Here is a 27,045-nt window from a genome sequence, read left to right on the forward strand (position 1 = left end):
CGTAGTGGTGGTGGTGTGATCATGTGACGCCTGCATTTCCGACACAACAATACAACACCGTATCGGTCTGCAATCTCTCTCCGCTTTCTCCCCCCCTAATCCCCACGCCTCGCTCTCGGTATGGCGGACGGCGAGAGGTCCCCGTTATTATCAGATCTGGGCGATGGTGCTCTCGGCAGCGGTAACGGCGGGTTGTCCCCCGGTGCGGGACCGTACGGTGTGCCCAACAAACCACCGAGTGAGTATCCATGGTGCTCTCTCCTCCACCCTCAGTTAGCTTAGCTTTTATTAGCCTCTTCTTCTAGCTCAGCCATCACAACAAGAAGGGGTCACCCTAGTGTGATTGTGTTTGGTCAGTATGTGGTGTAAAGCTACAAAGCATTTACTGTTTGAATAAAACCGATAGTTTTAAAATAATGGAAGAAAGCACAGGAGGGAATCAACGCTGTGCTCACTGGCTAACCTAGCTTGACAGCTAGCGCTGCTTAGCACCGGCAAACCATCCGCAAAGCCTCAGTCATGCAGCTCGGTAACGTTATTATCAAATTATATTTCATTTACGGGTTTAACACAAATTAGTGCATATAATTTGGCAGTTTAAGAGAGCCGATTTTCTTCACAAGCTAGATAACTGTTTCTCTAAGCTAGCTAGCATACGAGAAACACCTGATTTGATTGGCATGTGAGAAAGCCATTATGGAGGCTGCCGAGGGATTCTGCAAAGGAGAGCGACGACCAATGATCGTTCACCTAGAAAGGGACAAATGTGCCTGAATAGATCAACTGAGAAACATGGGCTGCATGCTGCATATGACTTCTAGATGGAACTGAGCCATTTACTCACACACTGTGAGTAAATGGCTTTCACAAATACCTTTCACAAATGTCTTTCACAAATACCCAGCCTCATTTGTTAAAGCTCAGCCCGCTCAGCATTCCAGGAGTGTTTTTCTTCTAAAGCTCCTTTCTGCTGAACTCCAGACCAAATCTTATTATCTTGTTTATCATAACAGGGTATTTGTCATGGGAATTGAGGCTTTTTCCAGCTCACTGCACAACTCTTATGACTGTGTCCCTTCACTAGTCCTTACTACTGTTGTATTTTTCCCCTTGCCTTCAGGTTTCCCTCCATTCCCCAGCCCCACGCAGCCATCGGTGCTCCTAGGGGAGGACCCTCCGCCCTATTCCCCTCTCACCTCACCAGAGAGTGGCAGTGCCCCTGTTATCAGCTGCAGGGTGTGTCAGAGCCTCATCTCTGTGGAGGGCAAGATTCACCAGCACGTGGTGAAGTGTGGGGTTTGCAATGAAGCTACGGTAGGTTGGTTTCCAGAGGAATCTGTAGACCCAGGTGTAAAGCCCGTTGGCTACTTCAGGTTACATTATGTCAGCTCAAAGGAATAGAAGATACAATTTGTTGATCTGAATGATGGCTGCAGAAACAAAGATATTTGTTTTACATTTTGCGACCATAGACCTTTGTCCAGATGGAAAAAGGTGAACCCCAGTATGAATCAAACAATTTCAACATGAATTAAGTTGGCTTTCCCCCCCCCCCCCCATTTTTGGTTCTGAAAATGAGGGATTGTATTTTGTTTTGTTTGTTTTATGTTTTTGTTTTTTTTTGTTTTTTTAGCACAAATTACAACTATTCCTGTACTAGCCCAGCATCTAGCTGTTTGTAATTGAATTGTTACTATAAACTGTTTTAACACATAAAAAAGATTTAGGACAACAGAAGAACATAGAAAAGAACACGTCTTATTTAGTATAACGTGAGGTTCATTTTGTAAAATTAGAAAAACGTTTTGAGTATTATGAGTAGAGCGTAAATACCTTGTGACTTACAAGGAGCTACTGTGTGTGCAGTATCTTTAGGTACTGAGCACCTTCACACCAGAGCCTCCAGTATGTTAATGCGCAAACCAATGTGTGATGTAGGGAAGGTATGAGCAAAATTTTTGTTTTGTGGTATTTTTAAGATTATAGAGGTTCAATAGTACATCTCTGTATTATTAGAAGTTGTAGTTGTAGTATTATTAATATATTGGTGTAACTGAGCCTTTATATAGGCTTACAGTGGCCCTTTCTATAGGCTTACAGTGGCCCATTCTCCTCCAGGAGTATATAAAGTATAAAACACTTAAAAAGAAAGAAAACATAATTAAAATGAAACCACACGATCAAAACGGTAAATAATCCGCTCTTAAGCTCTGTTAACAAACGTTAAATGTACAACACAGGGATATAATGCCAGTCTTCAGCAGGGTGTCTGTTCTGCTTTTCAGTTCATTTGTTATAACACAGTTGTGACAGTTCCGACCTTCACTAGTCAAACATTCCTATATCCATATCTTGTGAGATGTAAACGGTTAGCATTTAAGCCCACGTGACACCCAAAAGACTCATGTACCACTACTGCAAGGCCAAAGAGAGTTTCAGAGGGGCATGAGAGCAGTAATCCCGCTTTATTTTTTCAGCTGTTTCTAAACAAAATCAGCACATGGGTCTTTAGCATTAATGTTTCTACAGAAGAGCTGTGAAGGAATCTCCATTTAGAGTTATTATTTATGTCTCCAGGAATAACTCCTGCTAGTCTTTAGTAACATGAGATCCTAGAATCACATGACTATAGATATGTCTGGAGGCTGTTTGAGCCGTACCCTGAGTGAAAATCCAGCACAGAAACAATCAGGTTCAGAAATCAAGGCAAAATTCATATTTTAACTTTTTAAACTGAAATACTGTAAACACAGTCCTTCATCCTCCATCAGTCTTGAATATATTAACAGAGCTCCTCCCAGCTGTTAATAGACTGTTATGCTACCTGGCTGGCTAACATTACCCAGAATGCTGTTCAGCTGTATAAGTTTGTAAACTGTTAGTGTTATAAATAGTTTATGTTTCTGTCAGAAGTATGTTTATATACATTTAATATAGGTAACCTATCAATATGTTCCATGCATTTAATGTACAGACTAACACACACATGTGTATATATGTGTATGTATGTATATATGTGTATGTATATATATAGATAGATAGATAGATAGATAGATAGATAGATAGATAGATAGATAGGGCAAGACAAAATGTAAATAATGTTGCGGTCTTTAAAATAAAGCGATATACTGCCCAGCTACAATTACAAAACATGTGTTGTGACCACATTGCCAAATTTGGTGTTGTCACCCTTTATGTTAATATAAGGTGGATGTAATCTTCCCCTTTTTTTGCTCAGAGCCATCAAAAAATTTAAAAGCATTTTTTTTTCCAGAATCAACATCCTCATTACTCTGGATAATCCCCAGAGTTTGCTGTGAGGTCACTAATGGTTCCTATAATCCTTGTGAAAATACTGTAATGAAACACTTTTCAGCCTACTGTGCATAGCAATCACACACCATTAAACATTTATAAATTACATCATACTTTTTTTTTTGTTTGTTTGTTTCCCAATCGCCACGCGTCAAGTTAGATTTGCAGGAAATCAGCTGAGTAGTCTCAGGGTTTGAAAACACAGTTGCTTTTCCAGGGCTCATCTGGTGCAAACTAGTTTGTCCTAAACTTAATTTGATTGTTTTGGGCAGGAGAGTGCAATCTCATTTGAACTCATTTCTCTCCTCGCTTCCTCTCTTCAAGTGTTAGGGTCCCATTATACCTGCTGTCCGGTGTCTGGCGAACGGCAACATATGACATTGCCGTTTTAATGATAAAATGGCAATGTCAGATTCACAAAAAAACCCCAAACACTGGAATTTCTGCTCTTGTACCAGCACTGATGTGGAGGTGTTGTCTGAGTGGCAACACCTGTTGTTCAGGTGAATAATGCAACAGGTACCTGTACTATAATGATGAGCATAAATGGATGTGACTGTTATTAAGCCACTGGTGGCATGCAAGGTGACCAATGTAGTGGGTATAGTGGTTCCTTTGGTGCCTCTCAGAGAAAGATGTCCGATACGAGGAGGGGAGGAAGGGGCAAGTCAGGCAAAAAGCATTTAAACAACGTGTGACATCCTCACTTTCAAAATGTTATTTTAGAGGGAATTCAGCTAAGTATCACATGACTCAGCTGAAATCCGCTATGCATATTTTTATGTTTTTTTGTTTCAAATGTGTCATCTCAGCTGTCAAATAAGTCATTGCACCATGACAAGAATGTAAATGTTTCACTTATCTTTGTTTTATTTTTCACATACAACATTGGTGAATAACAGAAATACCAGAAAGTAACCCCTGCTATTCAAGTTGTGTGTCACAGCTGTTTAATATATTGCAAGTTAAATATACTTTGGCATGCGATATAGCTCTACATCTTCAGTTATAGCTACCTATGTCAAGCCTCCTCTTCTTTCTTCTATGTCCTGCAGTTGCATGTTAGGGATTGAGTCATCCGGGATGACACAGTGAGATTGATTTCTAGGTCAAAGGCTAAATGACTGTGGAGATGAAGGGGCAAAAATAAAAGAAATAAGAAAAATCAAATCATGATGAGACTTGCTTGCAGATTTGTACAGTTTCACATTAGCAATCCAGTAGGTGTTTATAGGATATATGTCTCTAATACTCATAAATTTAGCAAATTATTAGAAATAATTTATTGATTAGCACTTAGTTCCAGTAGAGCAGGGCCGCATCCATTTAAAAAATAAATAAAAAAATAAAATTGACATTGAATTGAGTTCCACTTATTCATGTGGCCCTCCACAGCAGGCCCAGTGTCTCATAGAGCCCATTGGGATAATAATTGCCTAGACGGCCGATCAGTCTATTGCTATCAGTGTATATGTTATCCTGTATGACTAACTTTTAAACTGAATGTAAGGGGCAAAAAAAGAGGTTTGGAGTTGATCATAAGTGGTTTCATTACAGTTTGTTTAGCAGAGCGCATTGCAACACCACTGTTTATAATACATATTACCAATACTGTTGCTAAAAATAAAAACGGACAGATTATAGAGGGATTAATGATAAATAAAACGTTCACAGCTCTCTCTCTAGTTATGTACAATAACTTTTAAAAGTTTTAACTGTTATTTCAGCTGCTGTTCCCTCTGCTAATCATAACTGAACTTCAGTAGGACTGCATAGACTGGGATATCATTTTTTTAAACCACAATGTTTTTGTAATGTAGAAGAAGAAACATAGGAAAAGCTTTTTACTAGCTTCATCCTCTTCAAGTAATTTTTCCACTCTTTACTTTTGCATTTCCCTTTATTTGTGGTCCATTGCATCATATTCTCTTGACATAAAATTTTCCCTGTTGAGCATAGCATAAGTAACAAAAGCTGCCCTTGACCCATGAGGACCGCTTTGGATGAAAGGCAGGCTTTAGAGTAAATGTCTGCTCTTCATTGTTGACTTTAGTAAATAAGAAAAACTCAAAAATGTTGGACGTAGTCCCAGTATATGGAATGGTGGGACAACAATTAAAAATGCTGGAAGACACCTGGTCACCTTCTTTTGCTCACAGCAGATTTTAGTGGTGTCTTAATGACAAGTTGGAAACTGGCTTGGGAATTGCATTGCTGGAGTGTTGATTAACAGCAACCTCATCACTTAACCTTCTACATGTGTATGCGTGTGTATTATGGAGATGCACAACTAGTCGTTTAACAGTTGCCGCCCTAGCTAGTCATCAGCAGATATTTAGTTGGTTAAAATAATTATTCTTATTTTAATCGTGCACAATAGCAGTTACCTGTTGGTTTTAAAATCTTATGATACCCTCCCCCACAAGCCCACACAGATTGCCTTTTCACTCTCTTATTTAATGCATGCATGTGGCGCCTTTAATATTAACCAAACTCTGCTAGCTAATCTGATATTGTGTGTTGTGTGCTGTTATATAGCGACACCTGTCAATTAAACAGCATGATTATTGAACAATCTGACTACAAATGGCTATTAAATACACACACTTGGCTGTAAGATTCTAGGTGATTACTTTTTACAAAAATAAACAATTGGTAAATTAGTTGCCGGGAACATCTCTAAAATGTATAAACACGAAGAGTATGGCTGATGAATCTCAATCATTTTTACTTCCAGCAATCATCAGAGGCCTCAAATGACCCATAATAGTTGAGCTCTAGTTTCCAGCCTTGTTTGGAGTGAATGCTGATGGGAAAATAGAGGTGAGGTACACAATCAAACATTGTGAAAGGCTCAGCAAACAATACTAATAGCTCTAAACGAAGCTTGACATTGTTTAGAAGCCAGTCTAATTATTCTAATGTTGTAATTACACAGGTATCGCAAATAATTTGGCAATAATATAATGAAGTTCTTCATTTGCTACCACCAGCTAAAGATTGGTCAGGTGTGCAGTAAACAGATGCTCAGCTGCAACTTTAATTACCAAGTTTAACTCGCGGGTTTGACCGTGGAAGAAGATCCCAATGATTGGGTCAATTTGACAGTCGTGCTGATGGTAACACCCTGTGTAATTTGTACAGTTATCGCTGCCAGATTCACAGGTTGATGGGGCTCCACAAGTGTGCTTCACTAGCCATGCAAATCTGTGTGCGCATGGAAGAAGAAATATGAAGTGTGTTCAGATGTACCAATGGGCATAATGAGGAATTTACAGATGGAGGCGACATATGCAGATATGCAGAAATATGTCAGAGGTGTGAGGATATCCTGTTTTCCACCACCTCATGAAACATGCAAAACATTTACACTGATGTCGATCTGAGAGTGCAAACGTGCTTTATTACATACATCAGGGGTTGGCTCAAATCCAAAAGATATGCAGAGGATGATGTCAGACAGCGGTTATTTGTTTTAAGTAAATATGTGTAATTTGCGGGATGTTTATTATCCTTAATTAGACTCATGAATTAGTAAGATTTTGATGTGCTCATTCCTGTTTTAATTTGACAGCAGGCGTGGGATGGCAATCAGGAACAGTAATTGCAAGCAGTATTAATTGTTATTTTACAGCCTCAGATTTGCATTTAAAAAAATGTTTATTATCGCAGTTAATGGTTATAATCATGATGCAGTCTCTTGGGAGCAGCGATATAGCTCATAGAGCGGAAGAAATGATTATATATGGAGTTGTCACATGCAGCGTTGGATGAGTTGTTGTCTCACCGAAGACAATATTTAGACTGTGGTCAAGGTTAATTTCCTGTAACTGCTCATTATTTTGCTTAACTGATAGATTATCTTATGGGCTGAATGATAGAAACCTCTGCGACTGTAATATTACACAGTTAAACTGGAACACGAACTTCACCCTTTTTTAATCTCTTATACCGAAACGGATCATTGTAACAGTGAGAATTTAATTACGTTTTTTTTTTTTTTGTAGGAAATAAATATTAAGACTGAAATATCATTTTACCACGGCAACTTTAAAATTGTACAAAATTGGCTAATCCACTGTGTAATGATCACTCCTAATATTAGTTTTCACTTGAGTGGAGAAAAGAACTTCATTCCTCCGGGCATTGTAAGCGGAATTGATAATGGATCTGGAAACGAACAAGGCACACTCTGATCTGGTTAGCCGGGGTTTAATGACGCTGTGGCGAGAACGCAGCACGATGGACACGCGGGATGTTATTTCATTCTGGGTGATGTTGTGTAATATTGTGGTGTTTCCAACATCACTTGGGCAGGTTGCCTATGCATATTAATCGCTGAATAAATATATTTGGCAACTCATTTTAGAATTTTTCTGTTTTTATTTGTTTATTTATTTTTTTTATTCCTCCCAAGTGACGAGTTGACAGCCCTCTTGCTCTTATTTTGAAACTTACCATCTTGGGCTTCAGTACTAGGAGGCTGAGCAGGCTGCTGCCCATCTGTTAAGCAGTGACCCTGTTTTATTTTTATTTTTTCCAAGTGTGTGCTATGAAATTGATGAAACATTGCTGTTTGAGCAGACATGAAGGCCACTGTGAGAGGACCATGGCAGATCCGACGATGACATTTCCACAAACATGCTTTTCAGCATCTTTATTCACACTTATCACTCAGTTGCTGTTACAACACAGCTGCAGCTTTATAGCTGCCAGCCTAACTACACAACAACAACGACAGTGGACCCAGCACACTTTTAACCTGGCAGATGCCCTGCAGGTGCGTCCACCTCCCCTGCAGCGGCACCGCCGACCACGCCCCGCCACAGCCACCAAAAATCATTTCATGCATTCTGTTTTATTTTTATTTTTTAATTTGCTGTGTACGCAGCAGCACATGGGGTCATGGTGTGCTGCGCTCCGATATTTGACGACTTCAAAAAATAATCGGTCCCTAATCTCACTGCGCCACATGCGCTTTATTATTATTAGCATCCTTTCCTCACAGCTTTGGCTTACGGGGTAGTGTTGGTCATCTACCAACTGGAACAGGTCGATCGATCTCTGAGTCCTCCACTCTGCATGTTGAAGTGTCCTTGGGCATGCTGAACTTCGAATGATCCCTAGTACAGCCATTGGAGTGTGTGTGGGTATGTTTGTGTGTGAGATTGATAGAAAGCATTCTATGAATATGTGCGTGTGTGATTGGGTGACTAGTTAGCTTTAAGTGCTAAATGGAGTAGAAAGGCATTATATCAGTTCATTTTTGTTCTTCTAGGTACTTTAGCACCACCATCTGGCAATAGAAGTGCATTACATCATACCATTGGGCTGGTAAAAACGAAACAAAAAAATTAGTTGCAACCCACCTCCCTGCTTACAAGTAATAACTTGACTGAAAAAGCTGTTGATTTTGCTTTTGTTATTATCAGAATATCCATAGACTGTTTAAAGTATGGAAATGATGTGGCGTCTAGGAACATGAAGTGAATGTAAATGGGAAATATGTTATGCCTGCCTTCTTTTACCAGACCACCAGGGGGCAACGCTTCAGGTTGCTAAAAGAAGTTGTGATTTGGCGCGATATTAATAAAACTGAATCGAAATTGAGTAATATCGTTTATATAGCTTGTGCTTTTGGCCCTTACACAACAAATAAACACTGCCCACTTTCATTGTTGGCCAGTGGTTGTCATCCAAGCTCAAAGCCTGATGATGCTAATGGTCAGCCAATATATCAGTGCATCCTTAACACTGTTAACTGATTTCAGCACGGACTTCAGCACTTCTTGATTCATTGAGAAATATTCTATAGGTTGTACAAGACTGTAGAGATGGATGAACAACAACAACACCCAAAAAAGATTGTGGTTATTTGACACGATTACATGCTTGGGGGGTAAAAATATAGACTTTTTAAACCTTAAAAATTAAAAAATAATAATAATTATTTTTTTCTTACTGAATAGCTTTAAATAAATAAGCTTGAGCGTAACTAGACCTGCCACAGTCTGGCAGAGAGTGAATTTAAACATTTATGGAGGGGCACAAGCAAAAGCAAACTCCATTATTGCAAAACTTTATCTTGTTTTAGTTGTCAGCAGAAGCTGAAATTGTAATTGAAATTCAAATGTGATTATTACACCACCTGTATAGTGGTTTTACTATGACAGTCACCGCCATCTATGTCCACTTACAACCAGGTACAAAGCGATAGACCCTGAATTGTTTTTATATGTGGACAAGGCTTTAAACATCAGTCCAAAATCTCCCATAGATGTTCATTTGGTTAGTTGTCTGTTGACTGCACTCTTTATTAGTCTTTTAAACAGTTTCCCATAATAAATCACAACTATCTTCCTTAACCTGCAGCTTCTGTACACTCACGCCAATATCTTCTGGCATACTCCTCTCCCTCGTGTAGTATTGGTTAATTCTCGTCCATCATGAATAATTGGCTTGTTATCTATTCCTATTCGAATGTGTTGTTCTGCGGTTTTATCTCTCCCTCCTGTGTGTTTCTGTCTCCCTCTGCAGCCCATTAAGAATGCCCCAGCAGGAAAGAAGTACGTGCGATGCCCCTGCAACTGTCTGCTCATCTGCAAAGTCACTTCCCAGAGGATTGCCTGTCCCCGACCATATTGGTGAGAAGTTATTTGTGTATGTCTGTGAATGTGTGTGTGTGTGTGAATGTGTGTGTGTGTGTGCACGCCACTGTGAGACTGCAATAACACTGCATCTCTCTGCGAGAGAGAAGTGAAGCAGAGGAAACAAGGTGCAATGGGAGCAGCAGTCCCTCAATTAAGGCTATGCTCCCAGCACAGTTTACATGCAGTGCTCAGCCAGCCGGATGAGGAAATAACAGCCTAATTAGAACAACTGCATCGTGAGTTTCACTTCTGCATGTCATTAGAATTATGAGAGGTGTGTCTGTGTGGATGATACAGTGGATGCATTATGTGTATTTTTTTTTCTTAAATGTGTATTTGGAGATGTGGGGGTTATGTTGAGATTTAATTGTTATTCTGAACCTCGCAGCAAAGAAAAAAAATCACAATATTCATTCAGCATCTATCTGCTTTTAATTATGCACCGAATTCCTGCGGAGCAGCTACCAACCAAATGAACACTTAGCAAATTCCTTCATATTATAATCTCAGAGGGCATAATGAGCACAGCAGCCTCTTCAGAACAAAGAAGGGCAAAGTTAACTGGAAAAGTTAGTTTTATGAAAATGTAACTTTTGGGATATGTCTTTTATATTTTTTTCTTTTTAAAGGTTGCTGAAAGTTCAGATCCAGTTGGTTCTCTCTTGACAGGAAATTACCTAAACACATAAAGAGGGGACTTTTTTCATAGTATGGGACTGTTATAGTAAGAAGCAGATGGCTGATGTCAGTCACTGGAGATGCACAGCTTTTGCATGTCGTCTCAACATTATGTTGCAGCTGCCATGTGTAATTTGTAACAGAAAAGATTTCTGTTTATGCCCAAGGCATAAAATGTGCAAGAGCAACATTTTTAGATGTTTTTTTTTTCTTTTTTAATTTTTAGATTTATGCTGCTATGTAAACAAGCATCAACTGACTGTTACAAAATGTGTTGTCATAAAGATGTGAAACTCAGAGTTAATGTGTCGTTGTAAATGCAGATCATGAAGTGAGGCTCAGGGATAAAAAGGCTTGCATTATCTGGCGTGGCAGCTGAAGACAAATATTTCTGACATCAGTAATTCTATAGCCATTAATTTCATTTGAGATTGTTGTATACATTTTAAACAACGAGTAAATATCCTACCTGACCTCATCAGAATGAGAATATGTTGCATATTTAACAATGGCATACAAAATGTAAATGTATTAGCAGGAGAAACAACACAATTTGACATTAATATTTTGCGATTGTTATTTCCACCATATTCTGTTTGGCTCCCTGTTAAATCCAGAATCTAAAATTCTTCTCCTCACATACACAGTCTTAAATATTCAGTCCCCATCTTATCCTAAAGACCTCATTGTTGAATATTATTCTAATGGAGCACTTCGCTCTCAGACTGCAGGCTTACTTGTGGCTCTTATAGTTTTCAAAAGTAGAATGTGAGGCAGAGCCTTCGGTTATCATTCCCCTCTACTATGGAAACAACTCCCAGTTTTCTGTTTGGGAGACAGAGACTTTCTCTACTGTTAAGATTAGGCTTAAAACTTTCCTTTCTGATAAAGCTTATAGTTAGGACTGGACCCTGAATCCTCCCTTAGTTAGGCTGCTGGGGGTCTTCCTATGATAGATTGAGCGGATCTTCTTCATTCATCTCTTTTCACAGTAGTGTGTTTATATCACTGCTATATGTAATCATGAACAATTATTAAACTCTGGCCCTCTCTGCTGTAGTTTGCCATTTGTCCTGCCTTTCTTGGCACTTTTTCTCTCACTACCCAACCGGATGCAGTGGATTGCTGCCCCTCCTTGAGTCTTGGAAGTTTCATCCTATTAAAAGAGAGTTTTTCCTTCCCGCTGTTGCCAAGTGCTCCCTTGTAGGAGTTGTTCGATTGTTGGAGTTTCTAATATTATATTATTAAGGTTGTGAATAATAAATAAACAAAACTGAATTGTACTGAATGAACTGTTCATATGTCATAGTTTATTGTATTACAGTTTAGCAAAAGACATCCATTAACCTCAAGTAGTAATAAAATATGTTGTGTATGCACATTCCTCTTTGGCCACTTTTCCTGCAGTAAATTACTTTTAAGAGTTTACCTCCAGTATTACTATTTTGCATTCAAACCAGACATGCTGACTAAACCAGACACATCTCAGCCCCGCGGCCTGATCAGTGATTCTGAGCTACTGTAGCCATGTGAGAAAGCTGATTGTAGGAAAGCAGTGTGTGTAGTAATGAGAGGAGTGAATGCTGATGAATTTCATGAGGCTGCAGTCAGCCCTTGAGACGACTGCTCCCAGCATCAGCTTGCATTATTAGCTAGCACTTGCACTGAATAATATCTCGAGTCGCTTCTGGTGCGAATGCTGACGTTGTGTGTCTGTCTGTCTCCTTCCAGTAAGAGGATAATAAATCTGGGCCCGGTTCACCCTGGTCCGGCCAGTCCTGATCCCCAGCCAGCTGGAGCCCGCGTCTCCTGTGGACACTGCAGCAACACCTTCCTGGTACCAGCTCTTTGCTTTTTTAAAAAACATCTATTTAATTAGAATAAATGAGAAGCTTTAGGGGAAATAACCACAGGATTTCAAATCATAAAAAGCTCTGCCTTCAAGGTTTTGGGGAATTTGCTCATTTAGATTAAAGCAGTGGTTCTCAAACTGTGAGGGAAGTAAAGCAGAATCGAATTAATATATGGGTAGGGTTTAAAAGTCAACTTGAATAATTTTTCTTTTTTTTAATTTAAAAATCTCTGGGATGTGGGAATAAACCTCCTTAAATGGTGTATGCCAGAAAATGTTTGAGAATTACTGATTTAAATGATGGTGGGTTCAAACGTGTCTGTCAGGTATAATGCCGAATCAGCTGTGGATTAGGCTTATTTAAGTTGACTTAAGGTTCAAGGTAACGATGCCCATCTCCCAGTATCTTCAAGACCTGAATTAAGCTTAGACCTTTATTTTAATTCAATGGAGAGCTTGACTAAATAGACAAGGTTAATCTATGTCACAGGTCCAACCTTAGAAGAGGTTTAACCACCTGTAAAACCACAGTGTGCCTTCATACATAGATGTATATGAAAGCACATCTATGTATGAAGGCACACTTATATTAGAAACATTAAAGGAACACAGCCTTCTTTTACTGGCGCCTAAGCTCAGTAGAGGTTTACCTTCAGCTGTGCAGTGGTAGATTTCTGTAGTTACAGGTTTTTATTTAGGTTTTCTATATGAAAGACGACACGAATTATCCTGAATTTTGTTCGAGTCTCTAGTATACGTGCCAGAGAAAGATGTATTGGCACTCCTTAGTGTCCAGTAAGATGTCCAGTAATATATAGTTGTATTACCACAAACTAACAGCCTGAAGTTGGTGCCAAGATGACTCCTTTTTGAGAAGGGCTTGATCTTTTCTTCTTTAACTAAACCTCACTAATTTCTTAAAATGTTATACTACTATTTCAATAAGTAGTTTGGATTAGGATTGAAAGGGAAATCTAATCCTTTGTGCAAAGAAATATAAAACCAGTACATGCGAGATCAGTCTGAGCTCAGCTGTGAAAATTATAGAGTCAGTGAATCGAACTGGCCATGCTCTCCAAGGTGTCCTCGCGTGACACACTTAAGCAGGATTTATGGTCTGTCTGAACTCTGTGTCACTTGGTCAGATACTGTCATACCCCCACCACACACATGCTTTCCTCTTATCTCTAAACAGCAGTGTATTCCTCTTTCTACTTTTCCTTTTTTCATTATTTTTATTTGTGGCACATTTAATACGTACAACTCAATACAGCCCTGTCAGTGTCTCCCTGAAGCTGACGCCCTTATCACTGTTTTTAAAAAGACATCACGCCTTTCCCTTCGCTGTGATGGCCAGCCTTTGACTTCATCTTCCTGTGTAGCCATTTGGAACAACAATACATCTTACGAAGCAGTTCAGAGAGACCATAACCTGGCAGTTTGGTGAGGTAATGGTTCAAGTCCCAAAAACTAATCAATAGATTTTTGTTGGGTTTTCTGTTCATCTGCTGTGTGCATACAGTGCTGTGGGTTTTAAGATGTGTAATTCCTAAAATCAAATTATTAGGGTGTCATTAATATTTGCTGTAGTTAAAAGAAACATGTTTTGCTTTTCTTAATTCCAGGCTTATATTACAGTGGCGGCTGATCATAGTTTTAAATAATGATGTCAGGGTTTGTACAAGTCAACAGATCAGTCTTCAGACTCATCTGAATATTCAGTTTCAGACCGTTTTTTTCTGCTGTTGGCTCTGCTATCCTGAGCTCTTCGCTCCACCTTCAACCTTCTGTTTGCAAGGAAAAGGGAGAGGAACAGCTTGCTTCAGACATTGTTAGAGAAACAAAAGATTATTTTGTACTATTAGTCATGCATATTTAATCTGGAGAGTTCACTAATATATAACTATGGAACTAGAAATAAGCACACCAGATCCCCTTTAAAAATATTAAAAATCTATTGATTATAAATATTAACCTCTGAAGCAGCGTGTAGGAGTTGAAACATCAGTACAATTTGTGTGGTTAATATTCCATATTAAATCAGCTGAATCTTAAAAAAAGTTTCCCCTCAGATTCAGCTGTTTGAGTTTGTTTTTTGTTTTTTTGTACAATAACTTTAGCATATCTAACAAAATCATGCAAAATTTTACTTAATACTGGGAGTATTTTTACAGTTACAGGAGCTCAAGGTTCAGAGGGGAGTGCTGAAATTTAAATTTAAGGCTGAAAAATATATTTAATCTCTACTAAAAACTGCAATCAAATCAATTTTACTCCCACTCCAAGTCTGACAAAAAGATATTTTTTTTATTACCAACTCTGAGCATCAATATTATGAGATACACATTTTAGTTGGTAGAGTAAATTGGGCCTGTAACTCAGAATATTCATTCATTCATAGTATCAATGTAATATTTCTGCATGGTGTTATTAACTGTGCTAAAGTCATAACCTCTATTTACTGTATTTTTCTTAAAAATACTGTAGATGACCAATGAAAGTCCTGTCACTAAGGAAGGTCCAGAGCCATTAAAACACATTTTTGCAGAAGGGATGTGTTACTATGCAGAACAGCTGAATAAAACACTGTCTTTCGGGTGACGCTTTTATCGTCTGCAGCCAAAGCTACAAACCTGTAACAGTTTGAGTAGCCCTGCAAGGTTTTTGTTGTGAAATGTACTGTAGTGAGTGAATTATTGAACATCCAAAAAGCACTACGCCAAGTATATGTTGAATTATTGGTACAGATCAATAACCCTATCAGCTCTCTGCTGATATATTATGGTCATTTTCTGCTAAAGAGAGGAAGGGAAATTCTTCTTGCTGCTCTTTTAACAATCAGTGGGACAGGTAGGATGGTTTAGATATATGGTGGATGAGAGGAGGTGGGTATACTGGGAGAAGAATAGAATACACCGCCGTTCTCGATTTCTCTGACTATACCCACCTCCGAGGTGAGATGGATGGTGCTGGGCGTTTAGCATTCAGCTGGACCTTTCCTACATGCTTAAAGACAGGGCGGCTGAACAAAAAGTTCAGATCTGTGCCCTGGGTGGCGTTCCAGTTAATCTTTTGTTGCAGATCCTGGTGATAATGTTCTCAGTGTTTCTTTCAAGACAAGAATAATGTACAGCATGCACACAGTGAATTCTGCCCTGCAGGGTTTACAAATGTATCACGGCCCAACGTTGGGAAGAAAGTAACTGTCTGTGTCGTGAGAGAGAACAATTTTTCTTATTTTGCTTTTGTGTAGCAAGCAGCACCTGCTGCCAAGAATTTGGATATTTGGATTGAATATCAGTAGGTGTATTTAGAAAAAAGAAAAAAAAAGGCCTTCAAGACTAGTTCATAACTTGTACCTGACATAAAAAGCAAAATATTACCTTATATCAAAATAATCTATTGCACACATGGGCAACAAAGGGCTCAATAGCCACATTTAGCCTGTGAACCATATGAGTCTGGCCCTAGACATTAAAGGGAAACTACTAAAGGGAAAAAAATTAACAGGAAGTATTTGGTTAATGGGTGTTGAAGTGAATTACTTGGGAGCAAACAAATTTCATATGAATCCATGTTCTATTCACAATAGAACATGTTTAAACTGAGGAAATGTACCATTTCAAGAACATAATAAGGTCATTTTGAATTTGATGACAGCAACACGTGTCAAACTGTTGTGACAGGTCCATCCATATTTTCTGCTGAGTAGGATTCCCTCGTCTTCTAACACCCCACATCCCCATGTCATCAGAAATGCTGGCTTTAGGAAACAGTGCTGATAAAAAGGCACATGGTTCCTCTGCTCTTTAGTCCAGGATCTCACATCCATGTTTTTCATAAACACTTAAAAACTTTGATTCGTGTGACCACACAACAGTTTTCCACTTTGCCTCAGTTCATTTTAAATGAGCGTTGGTTCAGAGAAGCTGGTGGTGTTTCTGGATCATGTTCTCATACAGCTTCTTTGCATGATGGAGCTTTAACCTGCATTAGTGGATGGCACAGTGAACTGTCTTCACAGACGATGATTCCTTGAGGTGTTCCCGAGCCCATGCAGGAATTTTCGTGACAGAATCATGCCCGAGGGCCAGAAGATCATAGACGTTCAATATTGATTTTCAGCCTTGACTCTTGCACACAGAGATTTCTGATGAAACTGATGGCTTTATGCACTTCAGGTGATGAGATATTCAAAGTCTTCACAATTTGACATTGAAGATTATTATTCTGAAATTTTTCCACAAGTTTTAGAGGTATTTTTTTTCCCCATAGATTACTGAACCTCTAACCACCTTGGCTTTTGAGAAACTGCCCCTCTAATGCTCCTTTTATACCTAATCATGTTACTGACTTGTTGCCAATTAACCTGATTAGTAACAAAATGTTTCTCCAGCTGTTTCCTTGTAGTACCACTTACTTTTCCAGGCTTTTGTTGCCCCAACCCAACTTTTCTGAGACAAGTTGCTACCATTGAGTTTAGAAAGAGCAAAAACTTTTGTGAAATAATATAATTTCTCAGCTTAAACGTTTAATATGTTCTGTAGAATATTGGGATTGTGCAGTATCTTAAGTGGCAGATCATACGCTAGGGGGAGCAGCCTAAAGGAGGAGATGATGTTTCATGTCTTTGTAATAGGAAATTCTTGGTTTTAGAAAAAAGGGCCTTTTTTTCTGCCTACCAAAATTCATCAAGTTTAACATAAATAGTGGTCCTTCTCGCACTTTATCATTGTACCTCCCTGTGGGGGGGAAGAAAAAGAAAGTTGTCTAGCCCTGATTTAACATGTTATTGGAATTAAAGCAATGATTTATGAACCAAGCCTAATTTTTATGTTCTCATTTATTACTTTATGTGACTGAAAGTTACATATTTCTCTGCAAGAAGGAAATTGCAGGACTTTAAAGACAATTAATCTGCATGTAGAGGAGCACGATTGTAGCAAAAATTATAATCCTGATTATTTTTTCATTATTTAACATGTTAACTTTCCTTTTGAAACATCACACGTTTGTTGAATTCAAGTGTCAAATTCCCACATTACATTGTCAGGTAAAGCTCATTTTTACTTTAAATGAGCTGGGTGCACTGTTACATCAGGAGCATTTTGTTTTGTCCAAGCACTATTGATAAATTAACATGACGTCACATTAACATATATCTGAGCTCTTCACACCCCAGCAGAGCCTTATGTGGCGTTTATGATTGATGTGACTTGAAGAGAGACGAGGAGTTCTTTGCTCCTTGCAGCTGATATCCATATGATTGAGAGACGTTAACGACAAATGTTCCTGTCAGAAGAAAGAAAGTCCTCTTCATTTACATTACATTTGCATGTTTTTTATGCTTTGTATAAAAACTTTTTTTTTTTTCTGTAGAGGGAGGGTTTCATTACTCAAGCTTAAAATTTTGGTAAAATGTCTAATGGTCAGACCTCTGTAAAGTCAATTAAAACTGACTTTGACTCACCTGTGTGTGCCAAAAGCCAATTTTGAGCCAGGAAAACTCAACATTTATTTAAAAAACAAAAAGAAAGTTACCCTGGGGCTGCTCAATTATAGCAGCGATCCTAATCAGGTTTATTTTGCTCAGTATTGAAGTCCTGATAAAACACAATGCCTTCTTTTAACTTTAAAGAAAAATTTTATTTCTGATTTTAATCAAAGTTGTTCTTCCTGTCATCCTGGATAAACTCACCTCAGACTGAGTTTGGAGAGACGCGCTAAAGAAAAGACAAAAAATGTCGGCCACAAAAAGAATGCAGAAACATCGTGTTTTCATCTGGATAATTTATGCTGATAGTCATTGGAAGACATCATTGTATTTGAATTTTGATTATTTGGAAGAGTGTTATTTTACTGCAGTGTTTCAGTTGCAGGCCCTTTACACTTTCTCACTCCCTTCAGTATCCTGTCCTGATGATAAAAATCTTCTGACCAGCCCAAATGGATGGGGGGGGGGGGGAAACAAATCTATCTGCTGTTAGCACTTTATAAACAAACTGTATAGGACTTCTCTCCAACACCTGCTCACATTTGCTTATCAATCTGCTGCACAGCTATACTTATTTAATTTTTACCTGGTGCTACGTTTATTTTTATTTTTCTGAGTGAAGTCAAAGGCAAACTTTTGTGCCTGTTTCATTATAAACCTAACAGAAGCAGAATCACTAGTTTGTCTGTTAGAGGTCAAAAAGAGAATTAATGTGAGTGTAAGTGTGTCGCCACCATAACTGCTAAGTTGGCAAACGTTTTTAGCTGAAGCCGAAGCTCACATCTTTCTCTTTGTAATTTCAGTGGACAGAGTTCACAGATCGGACGCTGGCCAGGTGCCCACACTGCAGGAAAGTGTAAGTAGCTATAAGCAAATCATCCATTACACCACTCTCCTCTCACCGTACGCAGTTTTTGCTTTTACACCGTTTGGCATTAAGCTGTAAGGTTTTACTCAGACACAGTAACAAAAAGGTAATAAGCAGTGACTTCAGGGACACTTTAATTAAATCTCTTACTTCCCGTTTCCTCACAGACCTCAATTAGTGTTAAATGTCATGAGGCTTCTGATCTGTCACATTGTATGTCCATATATGTTTAGTACCTCAGGTTACAGATTACTGCATCACTGTCTGCATGAGCTTCTTAACATGGTGAGAAATGGATGCAGGATGCTAGTATCTATTGCAATTGCATGATAAATTTGAAATAATATAGGATGCGGTTAAATACATGTTATTGATTATACGTTTAAAAAAAAAGAAACTGAATAATCAGAACGGATATACAAAGCAAATAGCTGCCTTTTGTTCTGGTACTGAAGAGACGTGCCAGTATGTCAGCTGTCTTGCAGTGCACAGGTGTGCAGGTGCAGTTTTTGTGAACAGATTTAGTCACAAGACTGTAGTTTGTCAACACAAAAGCATCTACAGAACCTCCATTCAGTCTGGACAGGTGCGTTTCTGCAGGTTAAAAATGAAGAATGTAGAAATGCAAACTAAAATGAAGCTACCAAAAGTAGTTATTGTAATTGTTTTTATAATGTGACACAAAAGGAAATATTCTGGTGGAAAAAAACAAACCCAAAAAACCAACACACACAGTTAATGATGGCTGAATTATATTTAGCTGCTCCAGTTTCGGGGTGATATTGTTCACGCTGCTTGCTGTCACGCTGTTGAACCTGACTGGAAAACCTGAATGTGACAAAGGTAGCAGCGTTGTCTCAAACCAAACATGGCAAATGATCCAAGGTTGTTGCTCTAGCAGCCACAGTTTGCATGCATTCATAACTTGTTGAGGCACTGTCCACACGCCCAATACTAAATCCTTTAATACTGAGGAAAATTTTAACACACATAAACAGCAAACACATGTAATTTTAATGCCAACCTACTGGCTGAAAATTATTCAGTGGCCCCTCCCCGTCTGCCACTTGGGCACGATGGCAGCCATGGAGGGTGACAAGTGTTCTACATTTTGCATAATCTGGGTACTTGTAGTGTACTGCATGCAGTCTATTTGTGAGGGTGAACACACTAGTTGTACAAACCTGCCAACATTAGGTTTGAACATCTGCATGTTTTCACAAAAGTGCATTTTCTTAAGTAAATAAACTCAAAGGGAGGTCAGTGATGTGTGAGTTAAGTAATATTGAATATTACTGTAGTATCTCTGCACACTGGTCACGCAGCCAGCTGCACAGACAGCCTGGTGTTATTTGGCCAGCTCAGAGATGGAAAATTAATTTCACTGTCCTACCTTCCTAATTCAATATGGCAGGAAAGAGGCGTTGTTTGTGTTTCTAACATTTTGTTTATAAAAAGCTGGAATCGGTTAATATCTTTGTTACTTCATCGAGGTCTGAAACTCCCTGTTTCATGTGGCACATGTGGCTCTAACTACCATTTATTTGGTATGTTTAAAAGTCTTTTTTCCCCTGTTCCTTCACAGTAAGGAGGGCTTAAGTGCAATTGTATTCTAAGTAAAATTGTATGCACTCTGTGGGTTGTGTATGTAGAGTTTTACTGAGAGGCTGGACATTGTGGCAACTTGGGTAGTTTTAGATAAACACAAAACGGTACTGATGCAGATATTATTCCTAATAAGTTTAAGGGTCATGCAAATTACTGGAGTTCCTTGGGGAAAAACTGGAGATATTAAAATAAAGAGGACAGCAGTTATGAGTAAGGAAAAGACAGGAAGCACTTGATATAGTTAATGGCTGAACTTCTCACACTATGAGTCTGAACAGAAAAATACATAAACCTGCAGGGTTTTTTGCTGCATTTAAATAAGCAATATTAATTTCTATCTCTCCTCTACAGGTCTTCAATTGGTCAGAGGTATCCACGGAGGCGGAGCTTGTGGTGTTTTCTACTCTGCTTGCTATTCAGCATTTCAACCGCCGGATTGATGGTGAGCACACGCCGCCCAACGCCAGTCTGACACCCACATGAGTCAAGGAGCTGTTGTTCAGTATTAAAAAAGAGATTATGAATAGCTGTCTGCCGGGCATTTATCTTTTTAGAAAATGGTTCTCATGTCCTTCCTGTTTTGTTTTATGAAGCGAAAAGTCCACAATTATAGATAAAACAAAGGTAGCAGGGAGAAGCAACATGATTGCTATCTTTTCTTTTGTCGTCGCTTGTTTAACATGGAAGGTTGGCGCCTCGCGGCTGCTCTGCAGACACGGTGTGACAGGCCTCTATTTGTCATTGAGAAAAAGCACAAACACAACCTGCTTTAACTGTAAGCTGTGTCACGCTGCGACGCTGCCTTCAACACCCACAGAATAACAAAACAGAACATTTGTGCTGAGTTCTGATCTCCTGCTTTGCCTCGTCGCTTCTTGTTCTCTCAGTTTGACGTGTGCAAAAATCCATCAGAGCTCACGGTGCTTTTTAGAATTTCTGTTGTTGCCTGCATTTAAGTGATTGTAAATAGATGCTGCAGTGGAATATTATCAGAATAATAAAGGAGATAACAGCTGTTTTAGAGAGTCTAGAGTAAATGAGGGATGTAAAAGTCTAACAGTGATGCACAGAAGGGCTAAATGGTCAGGACATTCTGCTTTCTGAACAGCAGAGGGCGCAAGATGAGCATCAAAAGAGGCTGAGCATAAGAGGGTTGCATGCCTGGCAGCTTTAAGAACCGTAATCCAAACATTAAATGTGCTGCATTGAAAGCATTGCGTAATGCTGGTGTTGTGGCAATAAATGTCACGACGTGGAATGAGGTTGTGTTTTATGAAAAGATGTTTTTAATTATATGAGTGGTGCATGAGCAGCAAGTTTTGACAGTTTAATCTTTAGGGGTGTTTTGCGTCAATAACCTTTTAACAGCAAGAACCAGAGACAAGTAACCGATCAAGCTGACTTTCCAGGCTGAATTTTAATTATGAGTTTTAAACAGAATAGTTAAAGGGAAAAAAGAAGTTAAGATTCAACTCTGTGACGGCTTTGACATCCTGGATTTTGTCTTGAGAGTTGCCTGTTAAACTGTAAAAAACCCCTTGAGAACGACATGAATGATTAAACGTTCACACATCGTTTATAGAAGAAGAAAGATGAAGCTTGAAAGCATATTGATGTCTTTTGGCCTGCTTGAACTGTTAAGATTACCTCATGATTTCTATTTTTATCGAGCTTTTTTGGATTTCTGCTTCTGGCCCTGAACATTTGGAAGCATAATAGTGTATTATAGATGGTAATATTAAGTTTAGATATTCTTGACAACAGAAACGCCTCTAAATCCTTTTTCTTTTCCTGCTTCTTTTAATACCCATGTGAATTTTGCTTGAGTGTTTTGACTTTGAAAAGGGAATTTATATTTCCGTACTCCCAGAAAATCCCTGTGGGTTTTCTCAAAGTCACTTTTGCCATCTTCATTAAATAATTTTCTTCTGAGCAGCTGCACACTTAATATTTGATGGCAAAGCTGTTTTCTCTCTTATCTCTCAGTCACTCCTACGTATTGAATATTAGCTTCTGCTTGAAAAATTGTGGGAAAAAAACCTGTCACTGCATTAGTGTGGTGCTGGTGAATTAATCACTAAGTGTGGATATGGGGCTAAATGTTAACTGGTCTTTGTTTTTCTGTCCTTGAGAGGAGAAATTGTGTTGCTGCCAAGTCAGTTTAAAAGCTAAAAATCTGATCGTTTTAGTTTGGGCTGCCTTGAAATTTCATTTAAATGTATGATATTTTTCTTAGTTTATAAATCCAGCGCAGTTCTTTTCTTTACACATCTGTAAAGTCACCCTCTTCTCTTCATCTTCCCTTGTTGAATGGCGGTTTCCCTTGCAAGACAGACTACACAGTCTAACCGAATCTAAAGCCCAGTCTATACTACTTTGCTGAGTACTCGCTGCAGTGGGCGACCTGCTTGTTTACATTTGTCCTTGTCCACTGGTGTGTCTGCATCACTCTGCCATCACGAGTAAAACTAAAGCTGTCTATCTTGGTCTTACAGACAGTAAATCTTGAGCAGCTGCTTTTATGGAAACGCAGGGTAGCGAGGAAGCTTGAGAACAGACTGTGATGTGTGCACACATTTTCAGAGCTATGGAAACAAGAAAAGTGGCACACGTCTACACTGACAGACTACTATCTATTCCATTATCATAATTATCAGTTACAGGCCCATTATATTTTATTTGAAAGCAGCTTCCTTGTGCTAATGAATATAGTATGAAAAAGACCTGTTACACCGTTTAATGTAGTATCATAATTCAGGCATAACTCGAGAGACTTTTAAAACGTAGGTATTTTTGTTTTGCTTTTTGTTTGATTTATACTCAGAGTTCAAGAAAATCCACTTTTAAAGACATTTCTTAAGGTTAAAATAAATGTTATTGATTTAAAGGAGTAATCTTGTAAAGTCTCAGTAATCCAGTCCAATTTATTGCATTTCGGTGTAGTTTCGTTTTTATACCATCAATTCAAAATAACAGTCCTACCAAAGTGCTTTATATTGGAAGATAAAAATACTACAATATTAGTAAGTAAAAAAACAACAACCCAAGAGCCAATAATAATAATAATTGCTGATGATTAAACACAGTAGTGGTGTATAAACACAGAGCAGTTTCCAGGTTTGTTTTGTTGTTGTTGTTTTTCATCAACCTATTGGCAGATTTATGTAAGGATTATTGGACATGATAATCTCTGCAAAGTCGTGGCGGAGATTACTTCAAACTTGTGCAGATTACAGCAACAAAACTGATCTGAGGATAAATGCAGGAAACCTATTCAAACGTACCTGCAGACTAGGCTCCTTCGTTCCCTTACATTTAGGTTGATCGGCGTTTTCTGGCCATCCAAAATTCCGTCTGGGTCGCACGTAATCCCAGAACTGGAGTTACAGTCAGTAACTTCAGTTTTTTTAGCAGGACTTTTTTGTTGTGGAGCCACACTTGTTCCCACATGGACACATTTTAACAGTGCATTATAAATATCTTTTGTGTTTAATCACCAATAATAATAGGAGTGACTGTTCCACATGTTTTTGTTTTTATTTTAGGATTTATATAAAATTGGCTTCTTCTCATCCTTTTGTTTTTCTGCATGGCCGTCATACCTGCATTTTCCACCTAAAAAACTAAATAAATAAACAAGCTTCTCCAGCCTTATAAAAAATGCCTGGCTCTGCCACTGCTTACATGTCCCTCTTGAAAGGGCTTTGTGGGGAGCAGATGGATGCCTGAATGCTCCCTCTGCTTGTTGTTTCTCTGCAGGCTGGAACGTGGGTGAAGGCTCAGACCTACAAGGGAATCTACGCCTCGTGGGCCGTGCTGCTGCTCCTGGTTCTCGTCACCCTGGCTCGGGCCTTCTACTGGGCCTGCATGAGGGTCAGCCAGCCCCTGCAGAACTTCACATAAAGCCCCACCACCACCAACACCTCTCCATCATCTGCCGTATCTCTCTTTCCAAACCGCCTGGCCGGAGGAAAGTTGGCTTTAATGAAGAAAAACGAAACAAAACACGATATTTATTTAAATCCCTACTACAGAAAGAAACAGTTCTCCTCCTCCTGTCCCTTTCCCTTTTAGTCCAACGTGTTTCCAAAACTGGATGGTGGCGGCTGCGACTGCTATATATATCTATCGGTAATTATGATGACGCGTATAGCCTAATGTACTGTTTATCTGTTCTAATCTCGTGGCCAGTGTGGGGCTCATTTTAACTTTTTTTTTTAACACAGTTTTTTTTGCTCTTTACCCCTGCGCTGTTTTTCGTCTGCAGCGCATCTGCTGCACTTGCGACTTCTAAGACGAGGGCTTAAAGTTAAGTCTTAGATGTGATTATCGGGCCGCCTTTAGTTTTTTTGGGTGGCAGGGGGTACTTGCCCTTTCTAATCCTAATTTGTCATTAGGTTGAGTATTTCAGCATTTAACATTTCCTTTTAAACTGAAAAACAAAAGTCAGATGAAGCTAACAAATTGATGCCAGTAAGAAGATAGGCGGCTGGAGGGACATCAGCCTCCTTTTGTGAATCTAAAAGATCAAGTAGGTGTTGAAAAGTGTCTGAAAAATTGAATTCAGCAGCGTGTGAAGGTAGGCTATGATGTTTCTGAACTCTGTGTTTATGCTGAATTATCCCCTGGGACTGACTTTGATCCAAAGCAGCTTGAAAGCCTTAAAAGGAGGTGTGATAGAAGGATTCAACACTCGCACGTACGCACGCACGCACACACACAAACATACATACACAGCCACATTAATGCATACCATCACACAACAAAAGCAGGATGCTCTTTTAGAGTTGCACCAGCTCAGAAAGCAGTTTGTCAAAGGCAAACCAGCCTCCGTCTTCAAAGCCAGACCTGGAGACAGATTTCCTCCACACCGCGGTTTGTTTTTTTCAGCCGGGAAAGAAGTGACACGCGTGAAAGTTGTGGTCCGACAAGAATGTAACCGCATTTGAAAGCTTCTTTTTTTCTTGGAGCCAAAATCCAGCCAACAGGTTTGCACCAACTTCTTTGCAGTCAAAATAACATTAACAGCAGAGCTTGACAGAATCCTTCCTCCCCACTTATTCCCGTTTCCAAAAGATACGTGCGTGCGGTTTGCTCATGGTGCATTTTGTACAGCGTGGCTCTCTGAAGTACAGAATACCAAAACAAATAAACCACAAATGGGTACTGACTTTTAGAATACTGATATCTGCCTTGTTGCATCTGCAAAACCCTTAGAGTATATGTGGAGTTTCTTTTAGACGTGTGTTTAGTTGTTGAACCACAGGGACAGGATGTTTGTTTTTTGTTTTTTTTTAAAGTGCTGAAATCTGGGCTTATTCTGCAAAAATACAGGACATGAGAGTTTCACAGCTGAGGGTAGAAACCCTTACCACTTCAAGATCTGCGTCCAAATGCATCAAGTTTCACATAAGTCACCTTATTTCAACATTAAAAAAACCACGTCGCTTTGCTCTTTTTGTGTTTTGGGACAGTTCAGGATCACTTAACAGTACACACGTCGCTTTTTTGGTCACTGAAGACGGAGGCTGCTACTGGTGAAGTTTCCACATTAAGGCCAGCGGGAGATGTTACGTGGAAAGGTCAGAATAGGTCAGTAACACAAACACACACTATGAATACATTCTCACACAGTGCTAGTCCGTAACTCGTCTGTGGTTCTGAATCTGAATGTGGTAATAATTCTTTAATGATTTATGTTTTGTTTTTTGATTGTAAATATATTTGTTGTATGATGGAAGTGATTAAACGGATTCTGTTGCACTCTGAGCTTAACACTACTGCTGTGATCGCTGCTCAACTTTTAATTGTTCTGTTTGAGAGGGTTATTTTTGCAGCTCCTTGAACTGTTACATATTTAATGATTTTTAAATTTTTTTTTTTTTGTGATCAACTACTAACCTAATGAGCCTCTGGACACACGTTCGTGTTCAAAACATAACTATTAACATACCAACAAAACAACACTGAATCACATTCCTGAGCGATGGCATTTCTCTCTCTCTCTCTTACTCTTACACACACACACACACACACACACACACTCTCAGCACCTTAGCCGGAAGTAAGAAACACTGCATACAGCAAGAATGAAGAGATAAAGTTACCCTGCTAGACTGAACTGAGGTCAATATGGATGCATCATGTTATTTATTATACACACTGCAAACTAGGATCAACTTAACATTTCAGCTTTTTACAGTTTTACAGTCTTATTTATTGTGAACGATGTGGGGTGTGGAGGAAGGTGATTTCATTTTCTTGCTCCGAGGGCATTTGTTGTTGTTTTTGTTTTATTTCTGTTTGTTTTTTCTTTCTTTTAAAGAACGATCTGCCTGTTTAAAGTTATGGTCGGTGCATTAATTTTTAAGACTGTTGGAAACAAAAAGAAATGAGATAATCGAAGGCGGTGCAAGATGACTTGTTTAAAGGACCCTTTTTTGCAGTGGAGTGACTGTGTTTTACCCACGACTGCAAAACAAATTAATCATGTTAACGCCAATAATCAAGAACCTGGCTGATGCTCTTTTCGGAGTTTGTTTACACTCGAATAAAGACATGATGATGTACAAAACTGGAG

The 27,045-nt window shown here is 38.9% G+C and overlaps 1 protein-coding gene across 1 annotated transcript; it reads left to right on the plus strand.

Annotated features, from left to right (window-relative positions):
* On the plus strand, positions 1-27,045 carry pip4p1a (phosphatidylinositol-4,5-bisphosphate 4-phosphatase 1a). The gene is made up of 7 exons (XM_086272364.1): positions 1-238; positions 1,121-1,314; positions 9,853-9,959; positions 12,375-12,480; positions 18,793-18,845; positions 20,817-20,907; positions 24,225-27,045. Exons 1-7 carry the CDS (start codon positions 121-123, stop codon positions 24,366-24,368), a joined length of 813 nt encoding a protein of 270 aa, XP_086128490.1. The 5' UTR covers positions 1-120; the 3' UTR covers positions 24,369-27,045.

This window comes from Aulonocara sp. 'chitande type north' Nkhata Bay, linkage group LG18 (genome assembly GCF_057382095.1).
Source record: "Aulonocara sp. 'chitande type north' Nkhata Bay isolate Kocher_YH1m ecotype deep benthic linkage group LG18, A_spYH_male_GT1.1, whole genome shotgun sequence".
Taxonomy (NCBI): Eukaryota; Metazoa; Chordata; class Actinopteri; order Cichliformes; family Cichlidae; genus Aulonocara; species Aulonocara sp. 'chitande type north' Nkhata Bay.

Coding starts and splice junctions, on each gene's coding strand:
- pip4p1a (XM_086272364.1), top strand. CDS start 121: ATGGCGGACGGCGAGAGGTCCCCGTTATTATCAGATCTGGGCGATGGT. Junction 12,481..18,792: donor ACTGCAGCAACACCTTCCTG/GTACCAGCTCTT, acceptor TTGTAATTTCAG/TGGACAGAGTTCACAGATCG. Junction 20,908..24,224: donor TTTCAACCGCCGGATTGATG/GTGAGCACACGC, acceptor GTTTCTCTGCAG/GCTGGAACGTGGGTGAAGGC.